Consider the following 13,933-nt stretch of genomic DNA (forward strand, 5'->3'; position numbering starts at 1 on the left):
GATAGATAGGCTTTAAAAAGATGGTCTTGAGACATCTGAGAGTACTGGATGAATGATCTGCAACAAGCAGCTTCTTGAATTAGGTAGGTCAGGAGCTCCTGGTCCTAAAAGTTGTAGTCCCTCGGGGATGATCTCCTCCTGCAGTTGTTGTTGGCGTGTCCGAGCCAGCCAGCATCCCCATAAAACAGAACTGCATTACTGTCCCCTGCAGCGGTCAGGGCTGCCACAGTGGCACGTTCACGGAGAGCAGTCGCTGGGAGCTGGGGAGAAAAACGCCGGCTCCTCGCTGAGAGCACCAGCACAGCACGTGCCGCGTGGGAGCAGCAGCCACCTGTGCTGCAGTGGGGAATACTGAGGCAAACTTCTCAGCTCGCCCAAGGAGGCATTTCTGCATGTACCTGATACTTGGTACCGAAGTGCCTGGTGAAATACTGTTGTCTATTTTTTTCATTTGTGATGTGCTTGAAGCAGGGGGCTGATGATACCCAGGCATCCCTTCCAACCGAAATTGTTCTATGATTTGTTTAGCTGCTTTAAGGACGGTATCTTTCTTTCTCAAATTTGAGACTGAAGTCAAATCTATTTCAAGCAAAAGCAATGCTACTAAATTGTGTGGAGTTATTCCTGCCTGTGCTGGGGGAAACTGGTCTTCCAGATTTTGTGGTCCTTGTGCAAATATTCACCTGGGAAACAGGAGTCTTGCTTTTCAAGAGAACGTGACACCTAGCTAATTTCACTGCCTGTCTTTCAGCCAGGCTTCTCACGAGGGCTAAGCAACAGCATCCTATTTAAAAATCCTGTCCCAGTTTTGGAATGCCCATGCCATCTGAAAGCTATGGCCTTATTTTATCGGCTTATCTCTAGTAATAGTCTTGGGGAAAGGGAGTTTTGTTTTCCCATCACATTTACTCCCCAGTGCAACAGTTAAAAAACTGTTTTTCAAAGTGTGTAGAAAGCCCAAATTTTTCCCCGGTAACTCAGCGCATAGGAATGTCCTATGGCAAAAGAAGCCCTGGCAAGGACATGCATGCCAGCATGTCAGCTGGCCAAGTATGGGAGATCCCCCACCACTTCCTGCCTGAAGGTTCCCAGGGTGCAACTTGGGAACACGCCGTGTTTATTTTGGATGTGTGAAGCCCCTGTAAAGATTCTCTGTACATGTCTGGGTTTAAATATATGTAGTTATGCTCTACCAACATGTTTCAGCTTACACAGGGCAACATCTGTTGCAACATGCAACTCTGGCTCAGTTTTAGCAAAGAAAATGAAGGAAAACAATTTCATCCATCATTAGACCAACACTTGGGAGAAGATTTAGGCCTTGTTCCATTTCCTAAAGCGAAGCGAATTTTGGCCTCATCAGCCCAGAGGAATAATCAAATCGCTGATGCTTCAGCTCTCTCTGGCTGTGATGTGAAGGCAGTCTCTCGCAGAGCAACGACTCAAACCACGCGTAGCACTGCTGACCGAAGAGGGCTGTCACGTAACCCATGAATGGTGCTCTGAAAGCAACTCTCCCTGTTCAGCGTCGGTTCTCACTTCCCGGTGGTTTTCGAGTGCAACCCATGTTAAAGCAACGCAACTGGAGGTCGCAGGAGAGAAGCACTGATTGTTTGAGAAAGGGGTAACTCTTAGAGGGTAAGGGGAAAATACCCACATAAAAAGGTCTCTTTGCCACAATGCCATTCAAAACTGCCGTGTCTGCTGACGGAGGTAGGTGAACTCCTCCTAAAACCTGATCAGCAGTTCTTTGCAGTATGCAGACCCGCTTTGCCATCTGCCATTGATGATCATGTGCAATTAACTTGCATCTTCTCACTCTCCTCCAAATGTCTGTGTAAGCTGGATACGAGCATGGCAATGTCCGATACTAATCCTAAACTGCATGTATAGCCTAAGCAACTGTCGGCACAAATCTGCAATCTTCTCTCTGCCCACCAATTTAGAAATAACTGATGAGAGAGTACTCGTGTGTGTCCAGCTGAGTGAGCCATGGGGCAGCTCTCCCATGCTTCCAGGTCAGAACATGCTCGTCTGTGGTCGACTGCCTGAAGCTAGGCTGAATTTAAGGGTGGGCATTGGCCGTTTGCAGAGTGACCATCATGTGCAGATGGCAGAAGGAGCCACACAAGGTGTGCCCACCTTGTGCCCCGCAGCCTCCCCTTTCTCACACCCTGCGGTGGTCGTCCCGTGACGCTGTTGTCTGAGAGCACCAAAGTGGCTGGCTGTTGCGTAGCGACTCTCAGGCAAAACTGTGATGTGCATAATAATTAGTGTAAAATTTAGAAGCTGGTCATACCCGTCACAGCCCTAGAGTGGGTCTGGTTATGCTGAGGTTAGGCGGTGGGACTTTTCTGGTGATACGAGCTGTTATTAGATGTGAATTTTTTCCATGGTAGGAGATGTCTGGCAACTGTAGGCCAGGGCTGGGGGAGGCTTTTCTACGAGCTGGCTTAGAGGAACAGCGACTTTCTATGGTTTTCCCATTGCTGATTAGATCCTTTTCTAAGTGCTGCCTCCCTCTATTGATAAACAAGGCCATAACGCTTATTTCCCTTAACTTGAAGCAGCAATGTTAATGTCTGATTAATCCTATGACATACAGGTCATGCTTGTTAAAATTGAAAGCCACAGATGATTATATTTGGAAGAGATTGCCGGATCATGCTGAATCAGTATTAGAAGCATTGTTTTCAGTTTCACTTTCTTTATATCTATAAGGCAGGGTTTTTTCCCTAATATTTGTGGAATTACAACTCTAGCATTTCTTGTAGATCAAGATATTTATATAATTGTATTTCCAAAACACTTCAGTTTTTATGAATGAGTTGCAATCCTTCAAAAAAACAAAGCCCATACTGCCTTAGACTTAGAAGAATAAACAAAAATTAAGAGGTTTAGCTGTTATTTGCTGCTTTCTGAAATCTGAAACATCTGTGATTAGGAAGCTTGAAAGTCTGTTTAGGTAGATAGTTGAGAATTTGTTTTGTTTTGGTTTGTTTAGAAAGTATGCCAGTTATTTCAGATGTTCTGCCTATAAAGAATGTAAAACAATTTAGTTGTCTCAGGTCTGAATTTAATCCCAGTCACTGGCAGAAGGTCACTAAATTCAGTCCAGGGTTTCATTCAGATCTGCCATTGTTTAGACCTAAAAAATGTTACCATAAAAATGCTGGCATGTTTGTTATTCAGGGAGTATAATGTCTTAATTAAAATGGTACCAGAAACTATTTAAAAAACTTCTATTACAGTTCACATGACAGACAGTATTTTACAGCTTTAACATCTGTTTTAAGGTCAACATGTGAGATTTAGCCTTTGTCTGACTATAACTCTTTTTATTTCAGTGAAGTTGCACCCACTTAAATCCTGATTGAATTTGTCTCACATGATTGGTTTTTTTAATTGTATGATCTAATTTTCTTTATCTCCAACCCAGTGCTACAGTACGGGGCTTCAGAGCATGTTAGAATAAGGTCAATAACGGATCCTTTCTTCTTCCTTTTTTGTTTTCCCAGTTACAGGGATCAATTAAAAGAAAACTGGAAGATGATAGCTCTCCTGCCTCCAGTGGCGTGCCTGATGTCATTTTCCCAAATGATAGTAAAAGACTTTGTCTTGATGATGTAAACCTTGCCATGGGCCAAGGTGCCAATCCCAATGTGGCGTGTCCAGAAATGCAAAGTTCTCCGTTCTCCACCAGTCACAGCGCTTCTTCCCTGGGCGTCGCAGGTCATCCAGTGCTCCTCGAAAACAATCACATGAATGGCGGTGGCATTGGTTCCCCGTTTTCAGTGCCACCCAACGCAGAAATAAATCAGAAGGGGTCAATAGGAGGACAAAACAGTAACATTGTCCACTATGATGAGAAAGGAAACAGCTTACAGTCTGTGGACCAAGAGCTGCAAGATCTCTTGGAAGAGCTGACGAAAATGCCTGATCCTTCTCCCAATGACCTGGACCTGGAGAAGATTTTGTGCAGCAAGGCTGAAGAGCCACTTGGGCTGAGTCACTCTCAACCAAGCATAAGTACCACTCCAAAGTCCTCCCCACAGACTTCCCACTTGGAGAACCATGTTGCTAACAAAGACTTTTCTCCGGGCTGCAATCCAACGAGTGGAGGATCTCCTCAGATGAGACCGTCATCTGCTGGAGCTAACTTCCAAGTTCCTCCCTCAAACAAACCTGCTGCATCGCCCATCTCCACAGCAGCTCAGAGCAAGAACCAGCCACCACCTATGCTTCCAGTACCCCTACCCAACATACCTGGCTCCAACTGGCACGCTCAGCAGCTAAAGCAGCTGGCAGCTAGCAAGCAGGTGTCTACTACTAAGCAACAAGTACAGGCTCCCAGCTGGCCAACTATGTCTCCTCCTGGTCTCTCTCCGCCTTACAGGGCAGGATCATCCCCACACCATCAACCTTTCAGTCCTCAAAACGTTATGGTGTCTGGCATGCCTGCTAATAATTTACCAGGAAACAACATTCAGAGTCCTCAAAACACTCTGCTTTCAAGCATGGCTTCCAGCAGCACCCCATCCAATGGGCCCTCTCCTCCTTATGGATCTGAGAAGCTCTCCAGCCCGGCTCTGAACCAGCAGCCCTTCAGCCCACAGAGCTCCATGCTGCCCACCCTGACGGCGGCCAGCTTACCAGCCAACAACATTAAAAGTCCACAGAACAACTTGGTTGCAAGCATGGCCTCCACAAATACTGGACCTTCTCCACCGTACAGGCCAGAAAAGCTGTCAAGCCCAGCTCTGCATCAGCAGCCCTTCAGTCCTCAAGGTACATTAATCTCTAACATCACTCCCACCAGCAATCCCACAAGTATGCAGAGCTCGCTTTTTAAATCAATGACTACAAACCAGTCCAAAAATATGAACATAATTATGCAACAGCCATCCGGTAGCTTACAGCCAGGTCTGGTGAGCGAGAGCCCTGTTAGCCAAGACCAGTTTTCTTTCAATAACACCAAACCACTGTCTCACTTTGCCTCAGAGTCAGCTACTCAAAAGATGTCACCTCTGACAGCAGGACAAGGGCAGCAGTCTCTCATTCACTATCTCCAGCAGCAGCAGCAGCAGCAGCAGTCTCCAGCCCAGCAGCAGTCCCAGCAGGCCAACAACAGCCAGTTTCTCCAGCAGCAGTTTCGACAGCTGATACAGCCGCATCGGATGCAGAGACACATGCAGCCTGCCACGTTGCCATCTCAAAGCAGACAGGTGAGAACAGCTCTTCTGTCTTACAGGGCTTACGGGAAAATAGTGAGTCATTAATTTTCTTATTTTTACTTTCCTTTGTGTTTCAAATGCGACGTCGCTAAACTTCTGGGGTGTGCACAGTGCGCACATGGACAAGGCAATAACAACATTCTGGCGTTATCAGAGTAACTTTGTTTATTTCTTCAGTTGAAATGTACTGTAATTCCACCATGTATTGTCTCTTCTAGCCCAGTGGAGCACTTTGTGCTATTAGGCAAAACGCATTTCATACCACTAAAATAAGTTAATTTTACATGTATAGGTGGTATTCTTATTTAGCTTATATTGTAAGCTGGAGAGTTGTTCCCGTAACTTGCTTCCTATAATCTTTTTAGTAGGAATATTTTCTTTTCTTTGCCCTTCAACAAATTCATCTCTGTGTTATGCTTCTGAGGCTAGAAAAGATCGGGTGGGGTGAGAAGCGAAGATAAAATATGACTCCTTCACGGACAGCAGGTCAAACAGTACAGCTCCCAAATAGCAAAGAGGCAGACTTGAAATACCTGTTGCCAGCGTTTGCCAGCAGCAGTGCCCTGCTTTGGATGAGGGCCATTCCCCACCCTCTGTTGATCTGCGATACCACCGAGCTGGTAAACGCAAAAATGCAGCTGGCAGGAGCGAGACACGGCCCTGATTTCTCTCCAGCAACCTTCTCCCTGAGACTCGAGGAGCTGTGCAGAGCACTGTCACTGCCATTCCCGATCAGAGGTTTACTGTGAATGGGGACTTCAGGGCGAGGAAGGGTTTGGGGACTCAGTCGGAGAGCAGCCTGGGTGTGAGGAATAAACAGCTATCTTTTTGGTAGGAAGAACAGTAGGAAACATTGAAGCTCACCACCAAAGCCACGTACCTCGTTAGGCTGAACCAACACTCTGGAAGCAGAACCCTTCCCGCTGCTTGGCTGTGCACACAGGCGCTGCATCGGCTCTGGGTGGACTGAAGGACTGAAACGCTTCTCACCCAGCTAACCAGAGATGGATCTCTGGAGCTCTGCTAGGATCTGCTTGAGAGCGTGGCGCTTACCCGGGGAATGCACTCCAGAGCCTGGGTTTCTTTGCTCTTCTTCCCTGCTAAGTGACTGGTTCTTGTAGAGGTGGATTTCTTCAGTGGAGGTGGCTTGGCGTAACCTTTTCCTATGATAGCAATGGGAAATAAGGGGATGGTTAATAAATGTCAACTTCTTAGTGGTAAATCAATGAGGTGCGTTTCCACAGTGCCACTTTAGGATCGACTCATTCTTTTCCAAGCTGTGCTTCCATACAGCAACTTAAAACAGAGAGCTGAGTAGGACTGGTGACCTGCCGAATTTGATTATCCAAATACATAACATGGAATGATATGGCATATATAGTTCACTTTAAAGGGCCCTAATTCAGCAAAGGCCTGAAGCAGAGATGTTGCTTTAAGCACGTGAGGACCCTGGTTGTGCTCAGGGGGACCTAAATGAAACACAAAGTAGAGGGTCTTGCTGGCTTGGGACCTGGGAGCGGGGATGGACACAGGATTGGAAGTGAGTAAGTTGCTGCAGCTTCACGAATTACTGCACATCAGACGTTTTACTCTGGAGGCAGTGTGGGTGAAGAATATACATCCACGGTGTTTTGCTGCATTTCGGATAATGACCGGTAAGTCGTTAAACTGCAGTAACATGATCGCTTTTGATCGCATGTCCATAACCCTTGAGCATTATTTTTTTTTATTCTGGCTCCCCCACCGGGGGTGTGGAATTGCCACATCCCTGTTGGATTCCTGAGCTTTCCTGTGTCCTACTTTTCCTGCTTTGCATTTTTGTCTTACACCTCTGAACCCTCTAAATCATTGATTAGCCAAAAAAAAGGAGAAAAATTCCTGCAGTGAGTCTCTTTAATTGGCCAAAATAGCCCCTCTTCCAGCAGCTTTCCCGGTGCTCTGCCTGTGCTGCATTTTCAGTTGATTCTCACTGTCAGAGAGAGTTATTATAATTTGGCGGCTATCAGTAAAGATCAAGGACAGTTAAGACAGTGATTACAGGTGATGAGCATTTTACATTTTCAGACTAGTTAGGTAAGCTTATGGTGCCTCCCTCATTTTACAAGTAAGACTTATTACAATAATTATACACCAGATGACAGTGCTTCAGTTTTACAGTCTGTTGAGCTGCTGAAGAAAGATGGTGGATGTTCAGGAGTGGAACATTTTGTTAGGTTTTGATAACTTTACTGCAAATCTCATAGAAGAAAATGGACCCTGCGTGCTGAATTAAAAGAAAAATGACACGGAAAGAATATTCTAGGTAGGAAACCTTAAAATTCTGGGATGCTTGCTACGTTTCTTTGAATCTAGCGTGTAGATCTGTTATTTGTCTGTAATAGATTTCTTATTTACATTGAAACATTGATACCGAAATTTTGGACCCAACCTGCTGTGTACCAATTTTACTCCATTATAGCGAAGTAGCTCCAATGACTGTGGTTTTGATTTCCAGCAGTGTACCTGAGAGCTGAATTTGAGCTTTGCAGAATCTCGGTGCCAATTCTCTCCTGAGGCGGGTGATGAATAGGACTTTTCAAGCATAGAGCAGTTATTTCATTAAAAGGCAAAAAATGTTAAAGATTCAGAAGATAGGGGAGACATCTTCTGCATCTTCAAAAATTAGTAACCTTCTGGTGGAAAATTGCCTTTTTTAGCCTCCTTTAAAGAAATTTGCTCAAAGGAAAATAGCAGCGTTCCCTGGAATGCCGCTTAGTGTTTCAAAGTCACCCCCTTACTCTGTGTGTGTGTGTGTGTGTTTGCAAATGTGACTAAAATTTAGAAAAAGAAGGCATAGCGCTCTCTTCTTTTGAGCAAGAGGTGCAGCTTTGTACAGAAGAAGAATGTGGATGGTGGCCAGTTGGAGGGAGAACAATAAACCATGAAATTTGATCCTTGTAGCAGGCAGAGCAACATGGGGAGGAGAGCGGCAGCGGCGGGACGCGGACCCAGAGTGTGCTTTTTGCTGGTGTTCTAATGTGTATTAAAGCAAAGACTCCACATTCCAAAAGCTGGGTGACTACTGGCGCCTCACAGCTCGACCATTTTTTTACTTAATGATACATCTCTTAAGCGTAATCAGTCTGCGTCCCAGATCCTGTATTGCCTGGACGACCGGTAAATCTGATAAGGGCTTATCTTTTCCCATCTGAAGCACTATGTCTTTATTGTCGAGCACTGACGGGTATTGATTGAGGCACTGACAGTTTGCATTGTGCGTTATTGCAAAGCCTGGTGGTGCGAGCGTTGGCTCTTGTGGGTATGTGCAGGTTTTCATTTTACTCATGTAGGACTGATACTTGCCGAGTGAAATTATACTCAAAGGTCTGGACTCATAAATCCACAATATAAAGATGGCAGTAAATGCCAGAGAGTCAAAGATAGTCTACAAAACTACCACACGCTGTTTTCTGGGCTTAAGCTCAGCCACTTGACTTTATTGGCTGTTTCTGGGTGCGTGAAAGCCGCCTTTGCCCAGGCAGGTTGAATAGTTGGGTATCTCCCGGATTTTCATGCCTAAATACAGTTTGTACTTGCAGATCTCCTATTCTGGCATGTCAGATACATTGGGCCCAATTCTGCCTTCAGCAACGCTGGTACAACATCACCTCTTCCAGAAGAGCTCTGCGTTTACTCCCGCCAATATAGGAAGAGAGAGGTCGGTCTTTAGGAAGAGAGAGGTCGGTCTTTGTGCAGGGAGAGGAGGGTTCCCCCGAAGGCAGGGAAATGAGCCGGCGATCTTCCCAGTTTAAGTCAGGCTGGAATAAAGGAAACCCTTCGGGTGGCCGTTACTGTTCCAAGCCCAAGTTTGGCTGAGTTAAAATCTGAGCTTCTCGGGGAGGAGGGCAGTATTGCCCACCGCTCGGCGTGCCAAATGTGGAAAACCAAAACACAACTTAAAAGGTTGTTTTGTTGGGGGATGCAGCTAATAAATAGCCATTGTTTGGGTGGGACGCGCTGTGCATTTCTGAGCTCCGCGGGCGCTGTAGGAACCAAACGCGCTATTCTTAGAGCTCTCCGCATTCCTAACTGCTGACATCCAGAGAGTTGTGTACTGGATGGTCAGCAAAGGGTATATTTGTTTCGGTTCCATTGCCAAAAATGACGGTAGAGGAAAAATGATAGAGAAGAGACAGAGAGAAAAATCATATCATTTGCAGTAAAAATGGCTATATTTTACTACATGTGGACTGCATATGAGATAGTGAGGAAGGTGCTGAAGACTAAAAAAACCTTTGAAGAGGACTTGACAGTGTTTCTTTAACTGTGGTGAAAGCAGCAATACAGTATCTGAGTTAGCAGAGTAAATTATAGGTTGCAGAGAAACAGCAAAACCCCTGAGCTAGATTAAATATACTAGGGGGAAAAAAATTAAACAGAAAATCTTGTTTCTGAGCATGAGTTCTCTAAATATAGAAACAAAACTGAAGAAGAAATGCACTGTTATAAAGAGCAAACTGACCCAGAGCTTAGATGTCAAAGGTTAAATAAATATAATGGAATAAAAAATGCAGCTTTTATTAATATAAACAGAAATGTTAATACCACAGACTGATTCCTGGGCATCCTATGTTATGTGAAGTTATTTCTGCCCGTGAAAAGTCAGCGCACCGTGACTGTTAGGTGACTGTTCTGATTGAGCAGCACTTTATGTTTATAAATTCTGGTGCAGATTGATTAAGAATTTGGAAAAGCAGAAAACGCAGCCCACAGCATCTGAGTACATACAGTCTTCTTATAAGTACATGGAAAAATCATGTTTTAGTTGGGATTTCCGAGATGTCACAAGTAGTCTTCCTAACACATAAAACAACTACAGTATCATGTATTATTAATGAGACCAAAAGTACTGGCCAGACTTCATCTGCAGTTTCAACCCCCGCCCCCCCTTTTTCTTCTTTCCTTTTTAAAGTGTCAAACTTTAAAGCCACTTTGAATGAAATTCCGCTGGTATTTCCCCCTCAGCTTCTTTTTCCTTCTCTTTTTCTCTTTTTCTTTTTCTTTTTCTTTTTCTTTTTCTTTTTCTTTTTCTTTTTCTTTTTCTTTTTCTTTTTCTTTTTCTTTTTCTTTTTCTTTTTCTTTTTCTTTTTTTTCTTCTGGAAAAAGTTTTAAAAATATTACTTTTTTTTTTTGTTTTACTGATGCTGTGGAGAAGAAAAACAGATTTGATTTCAAAGGGCAATGGTAGCACAATACCGAAGCAAAGCCTTTGAGGGAGTGGAGAGCTTTTGAAGGCAAAGCAACAAGCCCTTCAGCTAATTAAGTGCCTTTGAATAGGCAAATAAAGGAAGCTGGTGATGAATCTGGATTACAGAGAGCAATAAGGCTGAGCCTGAGTTTGACCTCTCCACAGATGTAAAAACATCTTCTTGAATGGTCATTTCTGAATTTGTATTTCTCCATGCACTTGCAACTGAGTTGATATTTTTTTTCAAACTTGGAGATTCTCCCCTCCCTTCTTTGAAGAGAGTCTGAAAGGAGCTTGACTGAAACTATCAAACTGTCATCTTCTCCCTTCCCCTCCCTCCCCTGCGAATAAATAATGTAAGATAAGTTTTGGAAAGTAAGGAGTAAACTTGTGGAAAGAAATGGGATGTTTGGCCTCAACATGCCAACAGTAATACCACATTTTCAAAAGTGCAGTAATCAAGATAAAAAACTTAGTTCACATCTGATCTTCTCAGCCCATTGCTCTTTTGCAGTGTTTTTTAAATCGCCTGTGTTGTTGTTTTTGGTTAGATTACAGGTATTTCAAAGCATTTCCCTGTTGTAGCGGAGCCCTTGTAGCCGTGTCTTAACCTTCCCAGTTCTTTAGCTTGTATTTTAAGATGTTTACAGGCATTGATATTTCTAGCAGCTCTGCCTAATGCACTCATCATTCCTTCCCGTTCAGCTATCTGTTGTGCTGAAAGCACTTTTGGACACCACATAGTGCATCATTAGGGGAAGCAATCTGCAGAAGAGAAGCTTGTAAATAGACCAAATCCTTCCCAACACCATATAGGGAGCATCCTCCCCCACCCTCACCATCCCCCTCCTTTTGGATCTGAAATTAATGTGGACACTGCATCAAAGCTGCAGCACTTGCCTCGATCCAGCCGGGTCTTTCCCTTAGTTATTACCTGTTTAGTACAATGGAAGAGGTTCTACCAGCAATTTAGCACTCAGGACACAGGCAACTCTATGGGAATCTCACGCTGGACAAATTAAAATCCACTTGGACAGGAAAAAGAGACTCGGGTGGTACTGTAAACACCAGCGCGGGGTGCTGGGAGGCATTCAGGAGTGCTGGGAAGCCTTCAGGGAAGCCTTTCTCTTTGTTACCTGCAGGACGATGAAGTGATGTGTGCGCGGGCCAAGGTGGTGGTGTCCGTTTTTTCGGTGGAGAAAGACAAGAGGAAGTAGTACGTATGTACTGTGAACATGTAGGTGGAAATGTGACTTAGACCAGAGGAATTGAGGACAAGGCGCTGAATTTCAGCCTGACAGGCTGCTTTTAATGACTTTCCTGGTGCCCGGGACATGGGCTGGATGTCAGTGCTCTGTCCCCACCGCTCCACTCCTGGCAGGGCCGCACAGCCGTGGGGTGAGCAGAGGAGAGTGTGCCATCGCACCAAGGTTCTGCATTAACTCTAAAAAAAACAAAAAACACCCCACCACCTCTTGCTTTTGTGGTTTTGAGCTTTAAGCAACAGACAGTTGTTTCCTTCTGCTCTGCAGTGGGGGGTGGGAGAGCGTCTCTTCTCTCTGAGGTGATGGGAAAGCGGTGGTATCATGCGAAAAAGTGTCAGATTCATTTGATGGGAAATCGTATTCTGACACCCATTTGTACCAAAACCACTCTGATGCTGCCAGCCTAGGTGGGCAGTTTCTCTTGGGTTTTCTAGGCAGTTTGGTAGCAGTATTCACAAGTTTTCCTGGGCTAAACATCAGCTGAGTCAGGCCCTAACTGCAGGTTTTCTCACTTTCTTGTTTTTTTCAGGTAACCTATTTTGCTTTCTTTATTACCAAAAAAAAAAACCCAAACAAACCAAACCCATCCATACGCAGAAATCTTTAATTTATAAGCAGTTGAGCAAAAGGTTTTGAACACCTATTTTTTTCTCAACTATGCCCTCAGATGCAATGAAGTTATAAACATCCCAGGAATCCAGGGGAAGACTCGGGGACTTCCTCACTGTTTGGCTTCGTAACGAATGCCATAACTTCCTTCTGTGTATCATTCTTAAAAATAACAACGTGCATAGTGGTTAGCAATGGGTAAGACACACTACTTGCACCCTCACTTACAAGTCAGTGCACCCATAATTCTTATATTGCAAAGGTGTGTTCATGGCACGGCGTGCTGATGAATAGCATCGAGGAAATGGTTTCCATGACCCTCTTGTGCACCCAACTCGTTTCAGCTGTGCTGTAAATTCTCATTAATATCAGAACATCTTAATTCCATTTTTTCCCCACATTTGTGGAAGACAGATTTGTTCGTTGCCTGCATTTTCTCTATCTGTCTTAGTAAATGGCAGTTTGGGGAGCTTATTTTGAACTAAAACCAGCCTGGCTTTCAGAAAATGTGCTCACTTCCCTAAAACCATGCCCTTCTTACTACCTCAAATTTGATGCCTAAATTAATAATTAATTTTAATGCTGTTTGCAGTGATACTCTGCGAGCACGGTTTGTACCCTTGATTTTGGGGGGGGTTCTACCCAGTATTGTCTTGTAGCAGTCTAAAATGACATCTGTATTCCACAAGGCAGAAATACTTACAGAACCGAAGTTTAATTTAACAATTAGAATAAAAAGCAAACAAATAAATAAGAGAGTGCCTCAGATGCTGTTAAATCATGTGCGTGGCGCCGGCGGGCGGTTGGGCAGGGTGGGGTGACTGGAGCAGCCTACTTTGTCCTTCTGCTCCGCTCCTCTGTCATTTCTGCCTCGCTGCAGTAAACGCTGCACGCAAAATAAAAGTACAAACATGTTTTGTTTCGGATGGAATACCTAGAAATAACTTTCCTGGTAAAATGAACTCAGTCTCTTTTTTTTTTTTTTTCTTTTTCTCTGGGCATTTTGGAGAAATTTCAGCGTGTGGGTGGGGGAAAACAAAGCCATGGCTGTAAACAGGAACTGATATTGTCTCCGTGCCTGAATGGGGAGAGAAACTGAACTGGCCTCAGTGGTTCTCTCGTACATCTGCGAGTCTGGAAACACTGGGATGATTCACGGTTTGCTGATTAATACAGGAGCGAGCAAAATGGTGTGAATTAACGGCCATTACAGAGCTGCGCTGGATGGCAAATATCCCCCTAGAACAAATGATGTTTCACGAAGATTGCTTAGAGGAAGAGGTAATGGGTCTTAAATACAAATTAGAAGCAGTCCCATCAAAGCTGTTAACATTAAGGTTTGAAAGCCAAACACTATTATGAGCTGTCTTCAAAAACTCTGTCCATTTAGGGAGCATATCAGTCTGCCGTGTTGGCCGGGCAATATTTCTGTCTCAAGCACTTTGGACTATTTCAAGCAGCCGGCACTAATAATTGATAGAAATCCACAATCAGAATGTAGCAGCTCTTCTTAGGGCTTTGAAGGCTAATCACTCTGTTACATGTACTTTTTTAAGTTACAATTTTGTAGCATGTATAAAGGCAAATATTCTCATTAT

The 13,933-nt window shown here is 44.2% G+C and overlaps 1 protein-coding gene across 1 annotated transcript in view; it reads left to right on the forward strand.

Moving 5' to 3' along the window:
- Nucleotides 1-13,933, forward strand: part of MAMLD1 (mastermind-like domain containing 1) — a 69,099-nt gene that overhangs the window by 32,139 nt on the left and 23,027 nt on the right. Inside the window, 2 exon segments of the mRNA XM_009889320.1 lie at nt 3,519-4,788; nt 5,002-5,225. Coding sequence (XP_009887622.1) covers nt 3,519-4,788; nt 5,002-5,225 — 1,494 coding nt within the window.

The sequence above is a fragment of the Charadrius vociferus genome, unplaced genomic scaffold (assembly GCF_000708025.1).
Source record: "Charadrius vociferus isolate BGI_N301 unplaced genomic scaffold, ASM70802v2 scaffold7, whole genome shotgun sequence".
In the NCBI taxonomy this organism is placed as follows: Eukaryota; Metazoa; Chordata; class Aves; order Charadriiformes; family Charadriidae; genus Charadrius; species Charadrius vociferus.